This window comes from Ranitomeya variabilis, chromosome 3, assembly GCF_051348905.1.
Source record: "Ranitomeya variabilis isolate aRanVar5 chromosome 3, aRanVar5.hap1, whole genome shotgun sequence".
NCBI lineage: Eukaryota > Metazoa > Chordata > Amphibia > Anura > Dendrobatidae > Ranitomeya > Ranitomeya variabilis.
In genome coordinates, this window is record NC_135234.1 from 270,762,171 (window position 1) to 270,786,276 (window position 24,106).

A 24,106-nucleotide genomic window follows, 5' to 3' on the forward strand; every position below is an offset into this window, starting at 1 on the left:
CTCGAGGTAAATCAGATTCTTATGATCAGTCAGGACCACAATACGGTGCTTAGCTCCCTCAAGCCAATGTCTCCACTCCTCAAACGCCCACTTCATAGCCAACAACTCCCGATTGCCGACATCATAATTGCGTTCAGCAGGCGAAAACTTGCGGGAGAAGAAGGCACACGGTTTCATCAAGGAACCAACAGAATCCTTCTGAGACAAAACGGCCCCTGCCCCAATCTCAGAGGCGTCAATCTCAACTTGAAACGGAAGAGAAACATCCGGTTGGCGCAACACCGGAGCAGAAGTAAATCGGCGTTTAAGCTCCTGAAAGGCAGAGACAGCCGCAGGGGACCAATTCGCCACATCAGCGCCTTTCTTCGTCAAATTGGTCAAGGGTTTAACCACGCTGGAGAAATTAGCAATGAAACGGCGATAAAAATTTGCAAAACCCAAACATTTCTGAAGGCTCTTCACGGGTATAGGTTGAATCCAATCATAAATGGCCTGAACCTTAACCGGATCCATCTCCATAGATGAGGGAGAAAAAATGAAGCCCAAAAAAGAAACCTTCTGCACCCCAAAGAGACACTTAGACCCCTTCACAAACAAAGCATTGTCACGAAGGATCTGAAATACCATTCTGACCTGTTCCACATGAGACTCCCAATCATCGGAAAAAATCAAAAGATCGTCCAAATATACAATCAAGAATTTATCAATATAAGTCCGGAAGATATAATGCATGAAGGATTGAAAAACCGATGGAGCATTAGTGAGCCCGAATGGCATCACAAGGTATTCAAAATGGCCTTCGGGCGTATTAAACGCAGTTTTCCATTCATCACCCTGTTTAATACGAACAAGATAATATGCCCCCCGAAGGTCAATCTTAGTAAACCAATTAGCCCCCTTAATCCTAGCAAACAAACCAGAAAGCAAAGGTAAAGGGTATTGAAACTTGACCGTGATCTTATTCAAGAGGCGATAATCAATACAAGGTCTCAACGAGCCATCCTTCTTAGCAACAAAAAAAAATCCCGCTCCCAACGGTGAAGAAGATGGCCGAATATGCCCTTTCTCCAGAAACTCCTTAACATAACTCCGCATGGCGGTATGTTCAGGCACAGACAGGTTGAAAAGTCGACCCTTAGGAAACTTACTGCCTGGAATCAAGTCAATCGCACAATCACAGTCCCTGTGCGGTGGAAGGGAACTGGACTTGGGCTCATCGAATACATCCTGAAAATCAGACAAAAACTCTGGAATTTCAGAAGAGGAAGAAGAGGAGATTGACATCAAAGGAACATCATTATGAACCCCTGACAACCCCAACTAGTCACAGACATAGACTTCCAATCCAACACAGGATTATGTACCTGCAACCACGGAAAACCCAGCACGATAACATCATGCAAATTATGCAACACCAGAAATCGACAATCTTCCTGATGGGCTGGCGCCATGTGCATGGTCACCTGTGTCCAAAACTGAGGCTTATTTTTAGCCAAAGTGTAGCATCAATCCCCCTTAAAGGAATAGGGTTCTGCAAAGGCTGCAAGGGAAAACAAAAAAAAAACACTCCCCCCCCCCCACAAAGGGAAGGAGCACCATGTTGTAGTGTACATTTTGTGGTTATGGCTTGCAGAAACCTCACAAGTGACTCCATTTTACAAAACTACAGTTCTCATTGAATTCATTCAAAGTACTGCAGTGCGCAGGCGCCGGAAAGGTCAGAGAGGCCCGGCGCCTGCGCACTGCAGTACTTTGCGCTGCCCTCAACAGGGCAGGCAAAGTACGCCTGCGCCGGAGCCACGGCGTAAAGACCCGAAGAGGACGTCATGGAATGAAGATGGGAGGCGCCGGAGCGGACCGGAAACACCCATCCGACCGGACCGGGACCGCCCCTGGGTGAGTATAATCTAACGTCTTTTTCTCCTCTTTCAGGTAACATCGGCAGCTTATCTACAGCATTACAGAATGCTGTAGATAAGCCCCTGATGCCGGTGAGCTTACCTCACCAGCCATTTTGGGGGTGACAGGTTCCCTTTAACTACCGCTTCCGGCCGCGCGGCTAGAAATGCGCGCATTGCCGACCCGTCACATGATCGGGGTCAGCGATTCGTCGGAATAGTAACCAGAGGTCTCCTTGAGAATCACACGAGTGTAATACAAGTGGGAAGGACCCGAGTGGAAACTTGGTGATTTTTTTCTAGATTCAATTGAAGCTTGAAGCTTTTTATTGGGAATATTTTACATAACATTTTGGATCATAGTAATCCAGCGCTCTACGCTGAGCACTTACATTGGAGTTTCCAACTAAATTGCCGAGTGACGAGATTCAGACGAGGAATCAATTCACTATAAGTAGACAGTAAAGTGACTCTGGACTCAGTCTGGTCTCTTTACAGCGGTGTCCAAAACTGGTCGACCACACTTATGTGCATGCTTAAAAAGAGTGACACCGCCAGGTCATAAGCCAGACAGCATCCACAGTGCCATCTGCCTCATAGGGAATCTTACGCCTGGGGTTCCATCTGAATCATGCATTTCAGAGATTTACATGGAAACCCAGATGTAAGAACTCAGCGTAGAGCATAGGATAAATGTGAGCAGAACCGTACTGCAATCTTTGGGAGGTATAATGAACAAATCATGTAGTTATATGAAAGCTTGTTTTTAGTGGGATGAGCTGACGTTTAGCGGTACCATATTAGGGAACATGATTTTTCATACCGTTCATGTGGTAAAAATAAGGCAGCTTTATTCTCTGGATTTACCGCAATGCCACTTTTTAGGTTTTGGCTCTTTACAATCTATTTTGCAGAAAACAGTTTTTTGCACAGCTTTATTCAGAGATCTAACACTATATTGGGCTTATTTTTGGCAGGACAAGATTATGTTTTCAGCTATACCATTTTTAAACTTGACTTTTTGATGGCTTTTTTCAGTTTTTTTTTATTCAGTGGTACGATGAAAAAGTTGGGAGTATGCCACTTTTTTCTCTACCCCAGTGTTTACTGAAAGGGGGGGGGGGGGTGTGTTCAACTAGTAGAACAGTTTTGTAAGTCAGGTCGTTCGAACGTTGCATTGCCAAATGTATACTTTTGCTTATTTTTCCTTTTACATAAATATATTATTGGATTAATATTTTCTTTTGTACTTTATTTTGACTTTTCTTTTTTTAACTTCCCCTGCTCTGAGGCTATGTGCCCACGTTGTGGATTAGGCTCAGAAATCTTTGTGCGGATTCTGCATCGCTTGGCAGAAAACGCAGGTGCAGATTTGTCGCTTTTTTGGTGCGAATTTACTGCGTTTTTTACCCCTACGGATTTCTTAAAGGCTGTGTGCACACGTAGAATGGTCCACTGTGGATTTTTCAACAGCGGATTTGATAAAGCTTGCTGCGTAATGTAAACCGATGCGTTTCCGCGCATTTTTTTCGGCAGCATGGGCACAGCGTTTTCAGTTTTCCATAGGTTTACATTGTACTGTAAACTCATGGGAAACTGTTGCGGATCCGCAGCGTGTGCACAGAGCCTAATTGAATGGGTACAAAAACGCTGCAGATCCGCAAAAAAGAATCCGCAGCATTTGAGCGCGGAATTTTCCGCACCATTAGCACAGCGTTTTTTCTCATTGATTTACATTGTACTGTAAATCACTTGCGGATCTGCAGCGTTTCTGCACGGTAAAAAATGCTGCGGATCCACAGGAAATCCGCAACGTGTGCACATACCCTGATACTCTCCAATGCTTCTGCATTGCAGGGCATCAGATCGTAGTCTCAGACAGGGAGGAGACACATCAGCTCTTGCTGTCAGTAGAAGCTTCAAGGCCAGTGGCTGTCATTCGGCAGAAGGTCACCATGGAAACCATCAGAACAACACGCAATTGCACTGTGTCAATCAGAACAAACCACAGCCCATGCTGGTCACATGTAAAGGATGGGCTGTAGTCTAAAGAAACACTGCTCCTGAGACATGTGCCTCAACAGACAGGAGCAGTATCATAAGCACATATACCTAGACAAGCCCAGTAGAAATTTATGACAGGATCATAAAAGGCTCCTCTTTGGCTGAATGAGCACAGAAGCTGGAGAAAAAAAAATTATTTGTTTCCAGACAGCTGGGGAGAAGGTTTTCTCTTATCACACACTTTGAGGCTATGTTCACACATCAGCAAAAACCTGATCTCTTGCCAGAGAGAAAGGAAATTAAAAAAAAAAAAAAAGGGGATGCCGACATGCAGGTTTTGTTGGCTGTTTTTTTGCTGCGTTCTTTAGAATCTCAAAGTTCAGCTTTGCTTCCACCATGCAAGCATGAATAATACAAGGTGTTAGGCCAAGACATGAATCCATAAAACCATTTTTTTTTTGTCAATTTGATAAAATTAGTGGAATATGATTTGTCTGAAAAAAAATAAATAAAAAAACAGTTCTGAGATAAGATATGCAAGTTCTACACAAGGAAAAAAAAAAAAAAAAAGTGGTGATCCACCTAGTTTTATACCCACCTTACTATTTGCAGTTCCTTGGTTTGCCTTTCCTTTCTTTGTACTGCCTTTAGGACGACCACGTGGACGCTTTGTAGTAGGAGAACCACTTGGCTCCTGCACACAGATTTTAAACATTTAGGCACTAGTTGCTTGAAATGATGCATCATGTAAAACGATTCACAGTCAAACGCAAAAAAGCCAAATACTAGTCTATTTGTGAAAAAGTAATTAGTAACTCAACCCATGACCATTACTACCAGAAAGAAGGGTTATCATCACCATTAGATGGAGGTCAAACAGACATCTTAAAAGAAAATCTATGCAATCACTTATGTAAGCGTTTTGCATAAATCACTAAAAATTATATTGCCAGTGACTGACTGCTGTTTAATGTCGTCAATAGAATAATAAGTTTTGAGTTTCAGTTAACTATTCTGTTACAGCATATTTACCATCTCTACATTGAAAGCCAAGCCATGCACTGCTGCCATCCGTTAAGAACATGCACTATTCACAAAAAAGTTAGGGATATGTGGCAGTGAGGATATGGCTGCTTACTAAAGACTATAGGACAAATGGAAGCAGAGCGGAGTCAACACCTCTACGAGAGAGACTTTCTAGCATGGAGCACCTGTTTTGCTGTGTTTTATTAGATCTTTTCTTCCTGCGCTTTATTAGTGATTTGCTTGCTTCTCAGTTCCTCAGGAATCAATGTTCCATTCAGTGACAGCTATACACAAGATCTAGCCTGCTCATCTTCCTCTGCTTACTAAGGTTAGACAGACTGCTAAGGGTAAATGTAAAGCAACCATCCTGTCAATCCATTGTTTTACCAGCCTAGGCTCATTGTGTGGATGTAAATAGTAGACCCAGGGGAGTGGTCACCATAGGGGGTCTCACATCAACCCCATATGATGGAATATGCTTTGTTCTGTGAGCTAAAGAAAAATGTTTAAGGGGGAGGGGAAAAATAGACACAGGGGTTGAATCAGGCAGTTTTTGAGAGACTTTGATATGAGAAGATCTGAGCTGGGATGGATGGATGATCTATGGAGTTTTTGGACATTGTATGTTGGCCATCTACATGGATTTGTTGTACAACCATGGATGTATGGAATAAAAATATTTGCATCGTTAACCTGCCTAGTTGATTATTACAACCCACAACCTCAGATCTTCACAGTGGCTTTCAAGGCAAAATTTCAGGATGAACCTAAAAGTCATTCTAACCTTTTCAGGTTAACTTAATGTGACCTCTAAACTTCCGAATGCACATGTCAAACTGTTTAAAGGGAACCTGTCACCCCCAAAATCTTTCTGTAATGCTTTAGATAAGCCCCCAATGTATCCTGAAAGATGAGAAAAAGAGGTTATATTATACTCACCCAGGGGCGTTGCCGCTGCGGTCCAGTCTAGCGCCTCCCACCTTCTTACGATGACGTCCTCTTCTTGTATTCACGCTGCGGTTCCTGCGCAGGCGTACTTTGTCTGCGCCTGCGCACTGCAGTACTTTGCTCTGCCCTCAACAGGGCAAAGTACGCCGGAGCCGCAGCATGAAGACAAGAAGAGGACGTCATCCTACGAAGATAGAAGGCCCCGGACGGGACCGCGATGCCCATCGGATCGGACCGCAAAACCCCCCCCCCCCCCCCACAGGTGAGTATAATCTAACCTTTTTTTTTTTTTCATCTTTCAGTATACATCGGGGTCCTATCTACATCATTACAGAATGCTGTAGATAAGCCCCTGATGCTGGTGGGCTTAGCTCATCTAAGATTTTGGGGGTGACAGGTTCCCTTTAACCCCTTTCTGACCTCGGACGGGATAGTACGTCCGAGGTCAGAAGTCCCGCATTGATGCGGGCTCCGACGGTGAGCCCGCATCAAAGCCGGGACATGTCAGCTGTTTTGAACAGCTGACATGTGCCCGTAATAGATGGCGATTCTGCCCGCGCCTATTAACTAGCGGCATTTAACCGGCGCTTCCGGACGGAAATGATCGCATCGCCGACCCCCGTCACATGATCGGAGGTCGGCGATGCTTCAGCATTCCTTGAGACCTCTATGGTTACTGATCCACGGTAGATGTGAGAGCCACCCTGTGGTCGGCGCTCACAGCACACCTGCATTTCGGCTACATAGCAGCGAACATCAGATCGCTGCTATGTAGCAGAGCCGATCGAGTGGTGCCAGCTTCTAGCCTCCTATGGAGGCTATAGAAGCATGGCAAAAGTAAAAAAAAAAAAAAAAAAAAAAAAAAAATATATATATAATAGTTTAAATCACCCCCCTTTCGCCCCAATCAAAATAAAAAAAAAAATAAAAAAAAAACCTTCACATATTTGGTATCGCCGTGTTCAGAATCGCCCGATCAATAAAAATAAGCATTAACCTGATCGCTAAACAGCGTAGCGAGAAAAAAATTCGAAACGCCAGAATTACGTGAGGGCTTATTTTTTGCATGCTGAGCTGGCGTTTTTAATGATACCATTTTGGTGCAAATACGTTCTTTTGATCGCCTGTTATTGCATTTTAATGCAATGTCGCGGCGACCGAAAAAATGTAATTGTGGCGTTTCAATTTTTTTTCTCGCTACGAAGTTTAGCGATCAGGTTAATCCTTTTTTTTGATAGATCGGGCGATTCTGAACGCGGCGATACCAAATATATGTAGGTTTGATTCTTTTTTATTGATTTATTTTGAATGGGACGAAAGGGGGGTGATTTAAACTTTCATATTTTTTTTATTTTTTTTTTTTACTTTTGCCATGCTTCAATAGCCTCCATGGGAGGCTAGAAGCTGGCACAACTCGATCGGCTCTACTACATAGCAGATCGCGGCTATGTAGCTGAAATGCAGGCTTGCTATGAGCGCCGACCACAGGGTGGCGCTCACAGCAGGCTGGGATCAGTAACCATAGAGGTCTCAAGGACCTCTATGGTTACCATTCTGATGCATCGCTGACCCCCGATCATGTGACAGGGGTCGGCAATGCGCTAATTTCCGTCCGGAAGCGCCGGTTAAATGCCGCTGTCTGCGGCATTTAACTAGTTAATAGCAGCGGGTGAATCGCGATTCCACCCGTCGCTATTGCGGGCACATGTCAGCTGTTCAAAACAGCTGAGAAGTTCCGGCTTTGATGCGGGCTCACCGCCGAAGCCCTGCATCAAAGCGGGGTATCGGACCTCGGACGTACTATCCCGTCCGAGGTCAGAAAGAGGTTAAGAATAAAGTCTCAATGAAATAATGAAACACACAGGTTTAACATCTTTATAACAATATCAATCCAAGCAAAGCCCTCGCTCTTCTGAAAAAAAAAATCCAAAATAAAAAAACAACAATATTCCATATCTGTACAGTCAAGTCCCATGCTGCAATCCATCTCAAGGGGTTAAATAGTTTACAACCCGGAGCACTGCTAATGCTACCGGGTCGAGCTGTATACCACCCACGGAGGAATGAATGAAAAGCTGCCTGCGCAGCCTCCCCGCCTGCCCAGACATGGACTCAGCGTGGGAAAGTTTCTTAACATTTTCCCACGCTGTCAGTTCACCCCGGGTCAGGCAGGAAGTCTGCACAGCCTCAGTGACGTCAGTGAGTCATGGAGGCTGGCAGACTCCCCACTGTATATTTGTTTTCATGAATATTTGAGCCCATAGATCCATTATATGTCCATTTTGCAAGCCGGCGAGAAAATCTCAAAAATACGGATGCTTACATGCGAGAAAAATCGCATCATCGCACTGCACACTGATGACATACAGATCACTGTTCAGGGAACATTTCTGCGATTCCCGTCCGTGTAAAACAGACAGATTTTTTTATACGTTGTGTGTGACTCCAGCCAAAGGCTGATAAGTGGACATCCTTTGGCCACATCCCAGACTGATGACTGCTTAATTGTGAACAATAGGGTTGAGCGAAACGGGTCGTTCATTTTCAAAAGTCGCCGACTTTTGGCAAAGTCGGGTTTCATGAAACCCGATCCGACCCCTGTGTGTGGTCGGCCATGCGGTACGCGACTTTCGCGCCAAAGTCGCGTTTCAATGACGCAAAAAGCGCCATTTCTCAGCCAATGAAGGTGAACGCAGAGTGTGGGCAGCGTGATGACATAGGTCCTGGTCCCCACCTCTTGGAGAAGGGCATTGCAGTGATTGGCTTGCTGTCTGCGGCGTCACAGGGGCGTTCCCGCCGACCGCCATCTCACTGCTGCTGATCTGAGCTTAGAGAGAGGTTGCTGCCACTTCGTCAGAAGCAGGGATAGCGTTAGGCAGGGTCCATTAACCACCAAACCGCTTGTGCTGTAGCGATTTCCACTGTCCAACACCACCTTCGGTGTGCAGGGACAGTGGAAGCTACATTTTTTTTTTTTTCCTCAGCGCTGTAGCTCATTGGGCTGCCCTAGAAGGCTCCCTGATAGCTGCATTGCTGTGTGTACGCCACTGTGCAAACCAACTGCTTTTTTCAAAGCACAAATCCTCTTGTTCCTTCCTTTCTGCACAGCTATCTTTTTTGTTTGTCCACACTTTTTATTTAATTTGTGCATCAGTCCACTTCTTATTGCTGCCTGCCATACCTGGCTGAGATTACTGCAGGGAGATAGTAATTGTAGGACAGTCCCTGTTTTTTTGTTTTTTTTGTGGGAGATTAAGATTGGCATTTCTGCTAGAGTGCCATCCCTGTGTGTGCCATCTCTCACTCAGTGGGCCATAGAAAGCCTATTAATTTTTTTGCTTGATTTGGGTTCTAAAATCTACCTGAAAAAAATCACTACATCAATCATTGGGAGAAAAATATTGGCCTCAGGGCTTGTGTGCCACTCCTGACTCCTGTGTGTGCCATCTCTCACTCAGTGGGCCATAGAAAGCCTTTTTTTTTATTATTATTTGGTTTCTAAATTGTCCCTGAAAAAATCATTTTATCTTATTTGGTTTCTAAAGTCTCCCTGAAAAAAAAAAAAAAAAAATAGGTGGGAGATTAATATTGACATTTGTGCTTGAGTGACAGTCCTGCGTGTGTGGCATCTCTGTGATTTGGTGCCACAGAAAACAGAGTGTGTAACATTGGGCCTGATTTTCCTTGTGGTCTCACCAACCTGTAAAGGGATATTGAAATCATACTGAAGTTATAGCTCACCGTGTAAGTTGTTTGACAGCAACAAATAAAGTTACTTTGGTTAAGTTTTTAAAACAATGAGGAAGTCTTGTGCAAGAGGTCGTGGCCGTGGGCGTTCATTGTCAGCTGGTAATGATGGTAGTGGTAGTGGAGCATCAGGTGGTCGTGGGGATAAAAATATTCCACCTAAGTCTGGAGCTGTGGAGCCAGGTTCGTTGTCTGGCTACACAAGGCCTCGAACGCTCTCTTTTCTGGGAGTAGGAAAACCGCTTTTAAAGCCGGAGCAGCAACAGCAAGTTTTGGCTTACCTTGCAGACTCAGCCTCTAGCTCTTTTGCCTCCTCTTCTGAAACTGGTAAATGTAAAAACAGCGCGTCGCTTGTGGATGTTCACGGTCAGACACAAGTCGCTTCCTTGTCCTCTTCAGTAAAAACAACAACAAGAGAGAAGGATGCAGCAGGCGACACAACGGGTTACTCCATGGAGCTCTTTACACATACCGTCCCTGGCTTAGAAAGTGAAACACTTAACAGGCCATGCCCATTACAAGTAGATTCTGACATGGAGTGCACTGATGCACAGCCACAGCCAGAGTACTATGCTGCTCCTTTGACTCAGACCACAACATTGCCCTCTCAGGGTACTGATCCACAATCAGACCCTGATGAGACTATGTTGCCCCGCCACGAACGCTATACCACCGACCGACACAGTGACACAGACGAAGTTGCACACGAGCTTGAAGAGAAGGTAATAGATGACCCAGTTGTTGACCCCGATTGGCAGCCATTGGGGGAACAGGGTGCAGGCGGCAGTAGTTCAGAAGCGGAGGTGGAGGAGGGGCCGCAGCAGGCATCAACATCGCAACAGGTTCCATCTGCCGGTCCCGCATCTGGGCCAAAACGCGTGTCAAAGCCAAAACCTGTTGGAGGACAGCGTGGCCATCCGGTTAAAGCTCAGTCTGCAATCCCTGAAAAGGGATCCGATGCTAGGAAGAGTGCAGTCTGGCATTTTTTTAAACAACATCCAATTGATCAGCGCAAAGTCATCTGTCAAAAATGTTCAACTAGCTTAAGCAGAGGTCAGAATCTGAAAAGTCTCAATACTAGTTGCATGCATAGACACTTAACCACCATGCATTTTCAAGCCTGGACTAACTACCAAACGTCCCTTAAGGTTGTAGCACCCTCGGCCAATGAAGCTAGTCAGCAACGCAACATCATTTCCGTCACTGTAAGGCCACCATTTTCCGCACCACCGGCAGTATCTGTGCAGGTTTCTTTGCCAGCCAAAAGCAGTCAGGGTCAGGGAATCACCAGTTTTGTAGGAGGAAATATTGCATCTAGGGCACCGGCGGAAACAATACCGTCTCCAACCGTCTCTCAGTCTGCCATGTCCACCGGCACACCCGAAAGTACCACGATCTCCAGCTCTCCAGTCCAGCTCACCCTACATGAGACTCTGGTTAGAAAAAGGAAGTACTTATCCTCGCATCCGCGTACACAGGGTTTTAACGCCCACATAGCTAGACTAATCTCGTTAGAGATGATGCCCTACCGTTTAGTTGAAAGCGAAGCTTTCAAAGCCCTGATGGAGTACGCTGAACCACGATATGAGCTACCCAGTCGACACTTTTTTTCCAGAAAAGCCATCCCAGCCCTGCACCAGCATGTTAAACAGCGCATCGTCCATGCACTCAGGCAATCTGTGAGTACAAAGGTGCACCTGACTACAGATGCATGGACCAGTAGGCATGGCCAGGGACGTTATGTGTCCATCACGGCACACTGGGTGAATGTGGTGGATGCAGGGTCCACAGGCGACATCAATTTAGGGACAGTTGTGCCTAGCCCACGGTCTAGGAAACAGTTGGCTGTAGGCGTTCGCACCCCCTCCTCCTCCTCCTCCTCGTCCTCCTGCAGAAGCTACAGCTCTTCCACAGAACGCAGTCTGCCAACCACTCCATCGGCAGATGACACTGTTGCACACCAGTTGTCCCATTATGGGCCAGCTACTGGCAAGCGTCAGCAGGCTGTATTGGCTATGAAGTGTTTGGGCGACAACAGACACACCGCGGAAGTTCTGTCCGAGTTCTTGCAACAAGAAACGCAGTCGTGGCTGGGCACAGTAGATCTTGAGGCAGGCAAGGTAGTGAGTGATAACGGAAGGAATTTCATGGCTGCCATCTCCCTTTCCCAACTGAAACACATTCCTTGCCTGGCTCACACCTTAAACCTGGTGGTGCAGTGCTTATTGAAAACTTATCCTGGGTTCTCCGACCTGCTCCTCAAAGTGCGTGGACTTTGCTCACATATCCGACGTTCGCCTGTACACTCCAGCCGTATGCAGACCTATCAGCGGTCTTTGAACCTTCCCCAGCATCGCCTAATCATAGACGTTGCAACAAGGTGGAACGCAACACTGCACATGCTTCAGAGACTGTGCCAACAGAGGCGGGCTGTTATGTTTTTGTGGGAGGATACACATACACGGGCAGGCAGTAGGATGGCAGACATGGAGTTGTCAGGTGTGCAGTGGTCGAAGATACAAGACATGTGTCAAGTCCTTCAGTGTTTTGAGGAATGCACACGGCTGGTTAGTGCAGACAACGCCATAATAAGCACGAGCATCCCCCTAATGTGTCTGCTGATGCAAAGTTTGACGCACATAAAGGATCAGGCTTCTGCACCAGAGGAAGAGGAAAGCCTTGATGACAGTCAGCCATTGTCTGGTCAGGGCAGTGTACAGGACGAGGTAGCGGGCGAAGAGGAGGTGGAGGACGAGGAGGATGATGGGGATGAGTATATTTTGAATGCGGAAGCTTTCCCGGGGGCACTGGAAATTGGTTGCGTGGCAAGGCCGGGTTCTGGTTTTTTGAGGGACACAAGTGACGTAGATTTGCCTGAAACTGCCCCTCAACCAATCACAACCGGAGATTTGACAACTGGAACTTTGGCCCACATGGCGGATTATGCCTTACGTATCCTAAAAAGGGACACACGCATTACGAAAATGATGAACGATGACGATTACTGGTTGGCCTGCCTCCTTGATCCACGCTATAAAGGCAAATTGCAAAATATTATGCCACATGAGAACTTGGAACTAATATTAGCAACCAAACAATCAACTCTTGTTGACCGTTTGCTTCAGGCATTCCCAGCACACGTGATCGTTCTCACACGAGCTCCAGGGGCCAGCAGACTAGGAGTGTTAGGGGTGCACACATCAGAAGTGGCGTTGGACAGAGGGGTTTTCTGACCAGGTTGTGGACTGATTTTGCTATGACCGCAGACAGGACAGGTACTGCTGCATCAATTGAAAGTGACAGGAGACAACATTTGTCCAGTATGGTTACTAACTATTTTTCATCCCTTATCGATGTTCTCCCTCAACCGTCATTCCCATTTGATTACTGGGCATCCAAATTAGACACCTGGCCTGAATTGGCAGAATATGCATTGCAGGAGCTTGCTTGCCCAGCAGCTAGTGTGCTATCAGAAAGAGTATTCAGTGCTGCTGGTTCAATATTAACCGAAAAAAGGACTCGTCTGGCTACCCAAAATGTTGATGATCTAACATTCATTAAAATGAACCACAACTGGATTTCGAAATCTTTTGCCCCACCTTGCCCGGCCGACACCTAGCTTGCCTATGAAAAGCTCTTGCCTGTGGACTACTGTGAATTACTTTTCTAATGTCTAATTTGCTGCAGCTGATTGTCCAGCATACGACATGTTTACACCTCCCTAAATGGCCAAACTCCCCACACGGGGCCGTGGTATCGCGACTTGGCGCAAGCACCCGTGAGACTGCTGTTTGTCTGAAGAGGTGGGTGTGCTCGCTTTTGGTCGACGGCATTGCTACTGGGTCCCTCATAGTACAATAAAGTGTCTCTGGCGGTGGTGGTGCGCACCCAACGTCAGACACACTGTTGTAACATGAGGGGCCCTGGGCCTGTACCGCCGGCCACAAGAGAGTTCACCCACCCCCAGGTCAAACATTGCTCTACCACTACCACAGTTATCTCTCACACTTCCACCAATGTTTAGTCTATGCGCTGACATCCTTCCATACCTGCCACTGACAATGCCATTGTGTTGACATGTATGATGGTACTTAACATAGTCAGGGGCAGTGTCCTCTATTTACCACAGTAAATACTTTGCGCTAAATTAGTAGGTCTGAAACAACACAGAGGATCCCACCCCTGAACCTAATGATTGCACCCTTTAGTGTTTTTGTTTTGTTTTAACGCGAGACATTCACATTTATTTGTTGTTTTTGACTACTAACTGGCAGACACTCATTACAATCGGCCTCCGTTGACCAGACCACTGCTGCCCGTGTACCCCTGGAACCTATTTTACAGTGCCTACAGCCAGCCCATTTTATCATGTTAGGCCTTCCAAGCCTGTCTGCGGTCCCTCCTTCCACTAGGCCTCCACTGACCTGACCACTGCTGCCCGTGTACCCCTGGAACTAATTATAAAGTGCCTACAGCCAGCCCATTTTATTATGTTAGGCCTTGGAAGCCTGTCTGCGGTCCCTCCTTCCACTAGGCCTCCACTGACCTGACCACTGCTGCCCGTGTACCCCATGAACCTATTTTACAGTGCATAGAGCCTATTTTTTTATTTTATTTAATATTAATAAAGCCATGATGGACTACGCTGTACCACGCTATGAGCTACCCAGTTGACAATTCTTTTGCGAGAAAAGCCATCCCACCCCTCCACCAGCATGTTAAAGACCACATTGTCCTTTCATTCTGTCAATCTGTGAGTCCAAAGGTACACCTGACAACAGACACATGGAGCGGTAGGCATGGCCACGGAAGGTTACGTGTCCTTTGTGGCGCAATGGGTTAATGTATTGGATGCATGGTCCACACAGGGGACAGCCTGGTAAGTCTGTCTGCAGTCCCTAATTCAAGTTGTCCTCAAATGAATAAATCTGAGCTTCCACCTTCTGGCTCTCATTAAGTGCTGTTTTTTAAAAGATTGGTGGTTCCGGCCTACTAACGGTGTCTGCCCCTGCCTGGTGTTGTCCTCAACTGAATAAAGCTGAGCTTCTACCTTCTGGCTCTCATTAAGTGCTGTGTTTTAAATAAAAAAAATGGTGTTCAGGGCCTACTAACGGTGTCTGCCCCTCCCTGGTGTTGTCAACTGAATAAAGCTGAGCTTCTACCTTCTGGCTTTTGGCCTACAGTAGCAAATATTAAACTGCATTTGGCCTATTAGTGTGTTTGGGCCCTTAAAACAGTGTCTGCTGCTCCTGGGTTTGCTACTCCACTCAACAAAGCAATGCCGCCTGTTTAGTCCTGTTACCAATTTTGAACTGCATTTAGCCTACTTTATTCTTTGGCCCTATATCTGTTTCCTCCTCATCCTGCCCATTCCCCAGCCACTGCTAGATGAGTCTGCTGGTACATTGACCTAGACCACTACATTCCCCTTGCACTCTACACAGCCAGAATCTGACCCTGCTGAAAGTAAGGTTCCCCTTCCCGCATGTTATACCACCTTACACAGGGACAAAGAGGAAGTTGCAGATGAAAGTGCAGGTTCCTTCATCAGGTGGGGGGGGCATACTCGTTGGCGACGTCACTGGCACAGGGCCCCTCAGAGTACGCAAAAGTGTCGCTGCTGGTGGGAGGCGCCCCCGCCGTGCAAACACACCGCTGTACTTTGAGGGGCCCTGTGCCAGTGCCAATGCCAACGAGGGGGCCTCCCTGCTTGCTTAGGATCACAGCACTTGCAAACTTGACATACTTACCTCTCACTGCTCCACCGCCGTGACGTAGTCCACGTTTCCTGGGCCCACTAAAAGCTTGAACCAGCCCTACCCTCCACAACTTTTGCAAAATGACCCCCAAGTTCCAATGCCCAACTATTATTATAAAGTTAATTAAGATTGACAAGCTTCAGAAACAAGAGTGGATGTTTTTGGCATTAAAATGGGCACTGTAGGTGTTTTCCTGGCCTCCACTCACTGCCGACTATGCTTCCCTATTGACTTGCATTGGGTTTCGTGTTTCGGTCGATCCCCGACTTTTAGCGATAATCGGCCGACTGCACTCGACTCGACTCTGGACAAAGTCAGGTTTCACAAAACCCGACTCGACCTTAAAAAAATGAAAGTCGCTCAACCCTAGTGAACAATGCTCTTTGGAACCAGATGATGAATGCTACAACTGCAGGCACATATAAAGGAGGTGAGAGGCACCCAAGTTTCATGTCAGACCACTTGAAACAGCTTATATCGGCAGTGTTTGCGTGCAAGTCAACCTGTAAGGGTAACCAACCACACCACCAGGCACAAGCGTCATCCTCATGGGGCAAGTAGTATCTACACTGGACGAGGGACCAGTGGGCCTCAGTTCTGTTCACTCATGAAAGTCTATTCATGCTGTTCAGAAATGATAACTGCCAATGACATTGGGCAGGTGTGTCTAGTCACTACAGAACGGACCTTCACTTTGTGAATGGTAGTGACAATCTCATACTACTTGAACAGCATTAATCCAGTCATTGTGCACAAACACAGACCTAACTTCAACTTCATGGATGACAATGCTCCAGCTCAAAGTCATTAAGGAACGAATGCTGGTGACTGGGGTACCTCAAATGGAGTGGCATGCACTTTCTCCAGACCCAAATCTCATAGGAAACCAATGGGATCAGCAAAGTCGCCAGGTAAAGGCTCCTAACTCTGTACTCCAGATCCTCAATAACCTGAGGGCTGCCCTTCAAGAGCAAGATACCATACAATAACTCAGCTTGTGAACAGCACGAGCCCTGGTCTTCAAGTTGTAATAGATACTCAAGGCCACATGACAAGTTACTGAAACGGACATTTTTTGTTGGAGTATACCCACCACTGTTGGCTTTGGTTTCAATACATTGTTTCTAATGAAGAAATGACCACTGCATGCATGCTTCTACGTAAACCATCAGGGTATGTGCACACGTCAGGATTTTTTGCGTTTTTTCCGCTATAAAACCGCGATAAAAACGTGAAAAAAACGCTAACATATGCCTCCTATTATTTACAGTGTATTCCGCATTTTTTGTGCAAATGTTGCGATTTTTTCCGCGAAAAAATCGCATCGCGGAAAAAAAAGCAACATGTTCATTAAAAATGCGGAATTGCGGGGATTCCGCACACCTAGGAGTCCATTGATCTGCTTACTTCCCGCACGGGGCTGTCCACACCGTGCGGGAAGTAAGCAGATTATGTGCGGTTGGTACCCAGGGTGGAGGAGAGGAGATTCTCCTCCACGCACTGGGCACCATATAATTGGTCAAAAATAAAAGAATTAAAATAAAAAATAGTCCTATACTCACCTTCGATGTCCCCCGCAGTGTTCCCACCTCACCGCTGCATGCTGCCGCTTCGGTTCCTATAGCTGCTGTGCGGTGAAGGACCTGTGATGACGTCACTGTCTTGTGATTGGTCGTGAGCGGTCATGTGACCGCTCACATGACCGCGACGTCATGGAAGGTCCTGCGCGCACACACCAGCTATAGGAAGAGGAACGGACGCCGCTGAGGAGATGTCTGGGTGAGTATAAGCATTTTTTTTTATTTTTTTTATTATTTTTAAACATTCTATCTTTTACTATAGATGCTGAATAAGCAGCATCTATAGTAAAAAGTTGGTCACACTTGTCAAACAGTATGTTTGACAAGTGTGACCAACCTGTCAGTCAGTTTTCCAAGCGATGCTACAGATCGCTTGGAAAACTTCAGCATTCTGCAAGCTAATTATGCTTGCAGAATGCTTAAAAAAACCGCGAAAAAAAAAAACGCAAAAAAAAAAAATGCGGATTTCTTGCAGAAAATTTCCGGTTTTCTTCAGGAAATTTCTGCAAGAAATCCGGACGTGTGCACATACCCTCACTGTAGTAGTGTGAACTTTGTTTTCCATAAATTTCACCCAAAAGCCAAATATCCCTAACTTTTTGTAAGTAGTGTATATTAAACTCAAAACATCAGATTATCCTGACAAAGATTAGAGTTCATAGTCACATAAGAAAACAAAACCTCACAATGGATGAGAAGACATAGGCACAACAAGTCATTTAAATTAGAAGAAAAAAAAATGCAAACAAGTTTTGAGTCCAATAATCACATTGGAATATAAAAAGTAGCGCCCGTGGGAAAAAAAATCTAGTTAAGTGCTAGTGTAGTTATTGTAGTGTTATTTAATAACTAGATGGAGGCCCGATGCTATCGCATCGGGAGGGCGGTAAGGTCACGATGTCGGCAGGCTTTGCAGCATTGAGAATCTCTTCCCTCCATCTATCCACTCTCTTTCCCCATGCACTGACTTCTCACATCTGTCCTCTCTTCTTTGACCTGTCTACCCCATGTGCTATCCCCAGGGCCGGACTGGCCATTTGGCAATTCTGGCAAATGCCAGAAGGGCCTGTCTGGTTGTGGGCTGCCTGGACTGCTACGTTGTTAAAGGGAACCTGTCACCACGTTTTTGGAAGATGGGATAAAAATAGCGTTAAATAGGGGCAGAGGTGGGCGTTACATTAGTGTGTGTGTTATGCGTTTATTACCCACCTAAGTTGCCGAAATAACTTTGCAAAGTCTCCGTTTTCGCCTGTCAATCAGGCTGGTCAGGTCGCATGGGCGTTGTCTTCCCCCAGATTTGGCGTAGTTTTCCGTTGGTGGCGTAGTGGTGTGCGCATGCCCAAAGTCCGGAATCCTCTTCCAGGGGATTTAAAATAGCGCGGTGTTCGTTATTGCATTGGTGATCGGTGGGCGCGGCCATCTTCCTTTGGCCGCGCGTGCGCAGAAGCGGCGCTCTGCTGGCCGCGGATTCAGGAAAATGGCCGCGGGATGCCGCGCGTGCGCAGATGGATATCGCGGCGGCCATTTTCCTGAAGCCGCGGCCAGCAGAGCGCCGCTTCTGCGCACGCGCGGCCAAAGGAAGATGGCCGCGCCCACCGATCACCAATGCAATAACGAACACCGCGCTATTTTAAATCCCCTGGAAGAGGACTCCGGACTTTGGGCATGCGCACACCACTACGCCACCAACGGAAAACTACGCCAAATCTGGGTGAAGACACCACGCCCATGTGACCTGACCAGCCTGATTGACAGGCGAAAACGGAGACTTTGCAAAGTTATTTCGGCAACTTAGGTGGGTAATAAACGCATAACACACACACTAATGTAACGCCCACCTCTGCCCCTATTTAACGCTATTTTTATCCCATCTTCCAAAAACGTGGTGACAGGTTCCCTTTAAGAGAATCAGTGTTTTCAAGACACCCACGCTGTTAAGAGTTGTGACGGAGCACAAAGTTGCTTACTCCATCACTTACCCCAGCATGCCATGGGTATCATTAGAAATATTGGTCTAGTAGTAAATCTTCCTTTCCTCCATCCAGGGTAATATTAGTAACATATCCCATCTGGTTCTTGGGGGCGGGGACAACATGGGCCTGTGTGATTTCAAATGCCAGGGCTGAATTTCATCCCCAGTCCGTACCTGGCTATCCCCCTTGTCTGCGTTCTCTCCTTCCTATGCTGTACCGTTTGAGCCGTTTACCCACTGTGCTGTCTCTCTCACCCCTGGGCGCTTTCTCTCCCCCATCTGCTGACTTCTCCTCTCATGTCATCTCTTTGACCTGTGTACCCCATGTGCTCTCCCCCTTGTCTGCTCTCTCTCTCCACCACTGTGCTGTCTTCTTCCCTCATGTGTTCTCTCGTTTGAGCTGTTTACCCCGTTTGTCCTCTTTCCTATGTGCACTCACCCCTCCCCCCTGTGTTAAAATGAAAGCAAAGTAGGTAAAGTTAAATCAGACCGCCGCCATCTTTGTGCAGACAGATAGCGGCGGTCACATTAAAACTGCATGCGCTCCTCCTGTACAAAGATGACGATGGTCAGAATCATTTGGCTGATCCCGGCGGCAGCGTGTTCGACAGTGTTCCGCTGGTGGTAATGCGCAAGAGGCTGGTACCACCAGCAGTTTCCACATTGAGACACCCATCACTTTGGTGTCCCAATATGGCGGTCGGTGAACTTCCACAGCTTGGAATTCTGGGATCCGAACACCTCTGGACGGAACAGGATATGATGACATTACAAGGTAAGTATATATTAAGATAACTCAGTCTTTTCTACATTACAGGGAATCACTGTTTTAATCAGTAGTTTATCACTAGAGAACTAGTAAGCCTTTAGGTAGTCAAGCATATGCATCAACTCTGTATAACCTCATCGAATCCACTGATTTGCAGCTTTCAGTGTACACAGTACATGGGCAGAAAGCTGTCAATGGTGTGGGTTGGCTTATACAGAGCTCAGCATTCAGATAACTGGTGGATCTGCAGCAGAAAAAAAGTGTATTAAAATGACAGCAAGCAGCCTAGCAAGTCCCACACCGCTGGAACCAGGGTCTCTGCCCCTACATCATGCTGCTCACAGATGGAGCAACAAGACCCTGGTGACATTCCATTTAAAAGGTGTTCTCCACCCCAGATGCAGGCAGTTTTGTGTATTTCGCTGTGCAGCACAAGGCAGACAACTGTAGTGATTTTTTTTTTTAATCTTCTTACTAGCACTTTACAATTTAACCCCTATTAAATTCTTACGCTGCTGAACGAAGAGGATTTTATAATTACATAGTATACTCAGAACATAAGCCATCAAATGATCTTACCCTGCTTTCCTTTGAATCAATCACTGCCTCTGATTGGGAGGACACTTTAGTTGGTTGATGTGAAGGCTCCTAAGTAAGGTAAAGACTAGGTCAATACACAATATCACGTTAGAACAAGTTGCACAACATCAAAAAAATTACACTTCCAAGTCAAATGCAAGGAACATGTCAACCGTTGTGCTGTCTGACAGGGGCTAGAAGAGGCAAGAGAGCACTCATCATGGTTAGGAGCTTAAAGGGAACCTGTTAGCCTTTTTGGCCGATATAAGGATATAAGACATGGCCACCGCCTTTCAGGGCTTATCTACAGCATCCTATAATCTATTCTATAATGCTGGAGATAAGCCCCCGATCCGACCTGCAAGACATGAAAGATTTCCCATCTTCTTGCGATAAGTACGCCTGCGCAGGAGCGCGATGCTGGGGAGCCTGTGAAGCAAGCAGGAGGGCAGCATCACAAGAAGATGGGAGGCGCCGGACCTGGAACTGTGACACCCATCGGACCAGACCAAGACCACCCCCCCCCCCCCCCCCCGCTCCCAGTGAGTGTAATATAACTTATTTTTCTTCACCTGCAGGTGGGACAGGGGCCTTATCTACAACATTATAGAATGCTGTAGACAAGCCCTGATAGGCGGTGGCCGTATATTAGCCCCTTCGTGACAAAGCAAATTTTAAAAATCTGACCAGTGTCACTATGTGATAACTCTGGAACGCTTCAACAAATTCCAGTGATTTTGATACTGTTTTTTCATGACATCATACGTTATGATGACGGTAAATTTAGGTTGATATGTTTTTTGTTTTTTTTTTAATACACATAAAACAGAAGTTTGACAAAAATGAAAAAAAAAAAAAAAATTAGCAATTTTCAAACTTTGAATGATTATCCCTTTAAAAGGGAATCGGTCACCACTATTTTAGCATATCATGTAAAAGTATCATTTTATGTAGTGTCAGCTCTGCATTATACAAGTACTTTTTATACCCCTTGACTCCCCACCAATGATACATAAATACAGTTTTTATTCCTCCCGCGGTGTATGTAAATATGCTCAGTCGGATGGGCGTGGCTTATTGTCCATCTCTCCCCCTCCTGGCTTGCTCTACGCCTTCCTTTTTCGGGTTAATTCCTGCGTTCGCGTAGAGTTACTGCACGTGCGCATTCAAATGGTGCCTCGCGCATACTTGTATAATTCTGGGCCATAGAGAGCCACGGTGAATGTGTAATACTGATTTCATTCTTTGCCCACAGTTGGGCAAAACATACTGCGCAAGAGGCCATTTGAATGTGCACAAGCGGTAACTGTACGCCATCTGCGATATTCACAGAGACTAATACTTACAGCAAGACGTGGGGGGGGGGGGGGGGGGGGGCTGGTGGAGATGGACAATAAGCCCCGCCCATAGGACCGAGCATATTTACATACACCGTGGGAGGAATAAAAATGGTATTTATGCATCATTGTTGGGGAGTCAAGAGGTATAAAAAGTACTAGTATAATGCGGAGCTGACACGAAATTGAATGATATTTTTGCATGATATGCCAAAAAAGTGGTGACAGATTCCCTTTAATTCAGATAGTCATACCATAGCAAAACATTAAATACCGTATGTACTCGAGTATAAGCCGACCCGAGAATAAGCAGAGACCCCTAATTTTGCCACAAACAAAAACTGGGAAAACTTAATGACTCGAGTATAAGCCTAGGGTGGAAAATGCAGCAGCTACTGGTAAATGTCAAAAGTAAAAATAGATACCAATAAAAGTAAAATTAATTGAGATATCAGTAGGTTAAGTGTTTTTGAATATCCATATTGAATCAGGAGCCTCATATAATGCTCCATACAGTTCACGATGGGCCCCATAAGATGCTTCATATTAACCTCTTTACCCCCAAGGGTGGTTTGCACGTTAATGACCAGGCCAATTTTTACAATTCTGACCACTGTCCCTTTATGAGGTTATAACTCTGGAACGCTTCAACGGATCTTGGCGATTCTGACATTGTTTTCTCGTGACATATTGTACTTCATGATAGTGGTAAAATTATATATAACTTGCGTTTATTTGTGAAAAAAAAACTGAAATTTGGCGAAAATTTTGAAAATTTTCACAATTTTCCAACTTTGAATTTTTATGCCCTTAAATCACAGAGATATGTCACAAAATACTTAATAGGTAACATTTCCCACATGTCTACTTTACATCAGCACAATTTAGGAACCAAAATTTTTTTTTGTTAGGGAGTTATAAGGGTTAAAAGTTGACCAGCAATTTCTCATTTTTACACCACCATTTTTTTTTTTTTTTTTTTTTTTTTTTTTTAGGGACCACATCTCATTTGAAGTCATTTTGAGGGGTCTATATGATAGAAAATACCCAAGTGTACCCAAAACTGCGCCCCTCAAGATGCTCAAAACCACATTCAAGAAGTTTAACCCTTCAGGTGTTTCACAGGAATTTTTGGAATGTTTAAATAAAAATGAACATTTAACTTTTTTTCACACAAAATTTATTTCAGCTCCAATTTGTTTTATTTTACCAAGGGTAACAGGAGAAAATGGACCCCAAAAGTTGTTGTACAATTTGTGCTGAGTACGCTGATACCCCATATGTGGGGGTAAACCACTGTTTGGGCGCATGGCAGAGCTCGGAAGGGAAGGAGCGCCATTTGACTTTCAATGCAAAATTTACTGGAATTGAGATGGAACGCCATATTGCGTTTGGAGAGCCCCTGATGTGCCTAAACATTGAAACCCCCCACAAGTGACACCATTTTGGAAAGTAGACCCCCTAAGGAACTTATCTAGATGTGTTTTGAGAGCTTTGATCCCCCAAGTGTTTCACTACAGTTTATAACACAGAGCCGTGAAAATAATTTTTTTTTTTTTTTTCCTCACAAAAATGATTTTTTAGCCCCCAGTTTTGCATTTTCACAAGGGTAACAGGAGAAATTGGACCCCAAAAGTTGTTGTCCAATTTATCCTGAGTATGCCAATACTCCATATGTGGGAGGGAACCACTGTTTGGGCGCATGGCTGAGCTCGGAAGGGAAGGAGCACGGTTTTACTTTTTCAATGCAGAATTGGCTGGAATTGAGATCGGACGCCATGTCGCGTTTGAAGAGCCCCTGATGTGCCTAAACAGTGGAAACTCCCCAATTCTAACTGAAACCCTAATCCAAACACACTCCTAACCCTGACACACCCCTAACTCTAATCCCAACCCTAATCCCAAAAGTAAATGTAATCCAAACCCTTACTTTAGCCCCAACCCTAACCCTAGCCCTAATGGGAAAATTGAAATAAATACATTTTTTTAATGTTATTATTTTTCCCTAACTAAGGGGGTGATGAAGGGGGGGTTTGATTTACTTTTATAGCATTTTTTATAGCGGATTTTTATGATTTGCAGCCGTCACACACTAAAAGACGCTTTTTATAGCAAAAAAAGTTTTTGCGTCTCCACATTTTGAGACCTATAATTTTTCCATATTTTGGTCCACAGAGTCAAGTGAGGTCTTGTTTTTTGCGGGACGAGTTGACGTTTTTATTGGTAACATTTTCGGACACGAGAGTTTTTGATCGCTTTTTATTCCGATTTTTGTGAGGCAGAATGACAAAAAAAACAGCTATTCATGAATTTCTTTTGGGGGAGGCGTTTATACCGTTCCATGTTTGGTAAAATTGATAAAGCAGTTTTATTCTTCGGGTCAGTACGATTACAGCGATACCTCATTTATATCATTTTTTTGTGTTTTGGCGCTTTTTATACGATAAAAGCTATTTTATAGAAAAAAATAATTATTTTGGCATCGCT

General features: G+C 45.3%; 1 protein-coding gene across 4 annotated transcripts in view; it reads right to left on the minus strand.

Moving 5' to 3' along the window:
• HMGA1 (high mobility group AT-hook 1) overlaps positions 1–24,106 on the minus strand; it is a 161,136-nt gene that overhangs the window by 76,876 nt on the left and 60,154 nt on the right. For 3 of the 4 annotated variants that reach the window (XM_077295490.1, XM_077295488.1, XM_077295489.1), the window contains exons 3-4: positions 20,283–20,351; positions 4,501–4,596 (exon numbers count right to left, since the gene is read on the minus strand). In XM_077295490.1, the coding sequence (XP_077151605.1) occupies positions 4,501–4,596; positions 20,283–20,351 (165 nt within the window). The remainder of the gene's footprint in view (positions 1–4,500; positions 4,597–20,282; positions 20,352–24,106) is intronic. The other variant, XM_077295491.1, reaches the window with a different exon arrangement.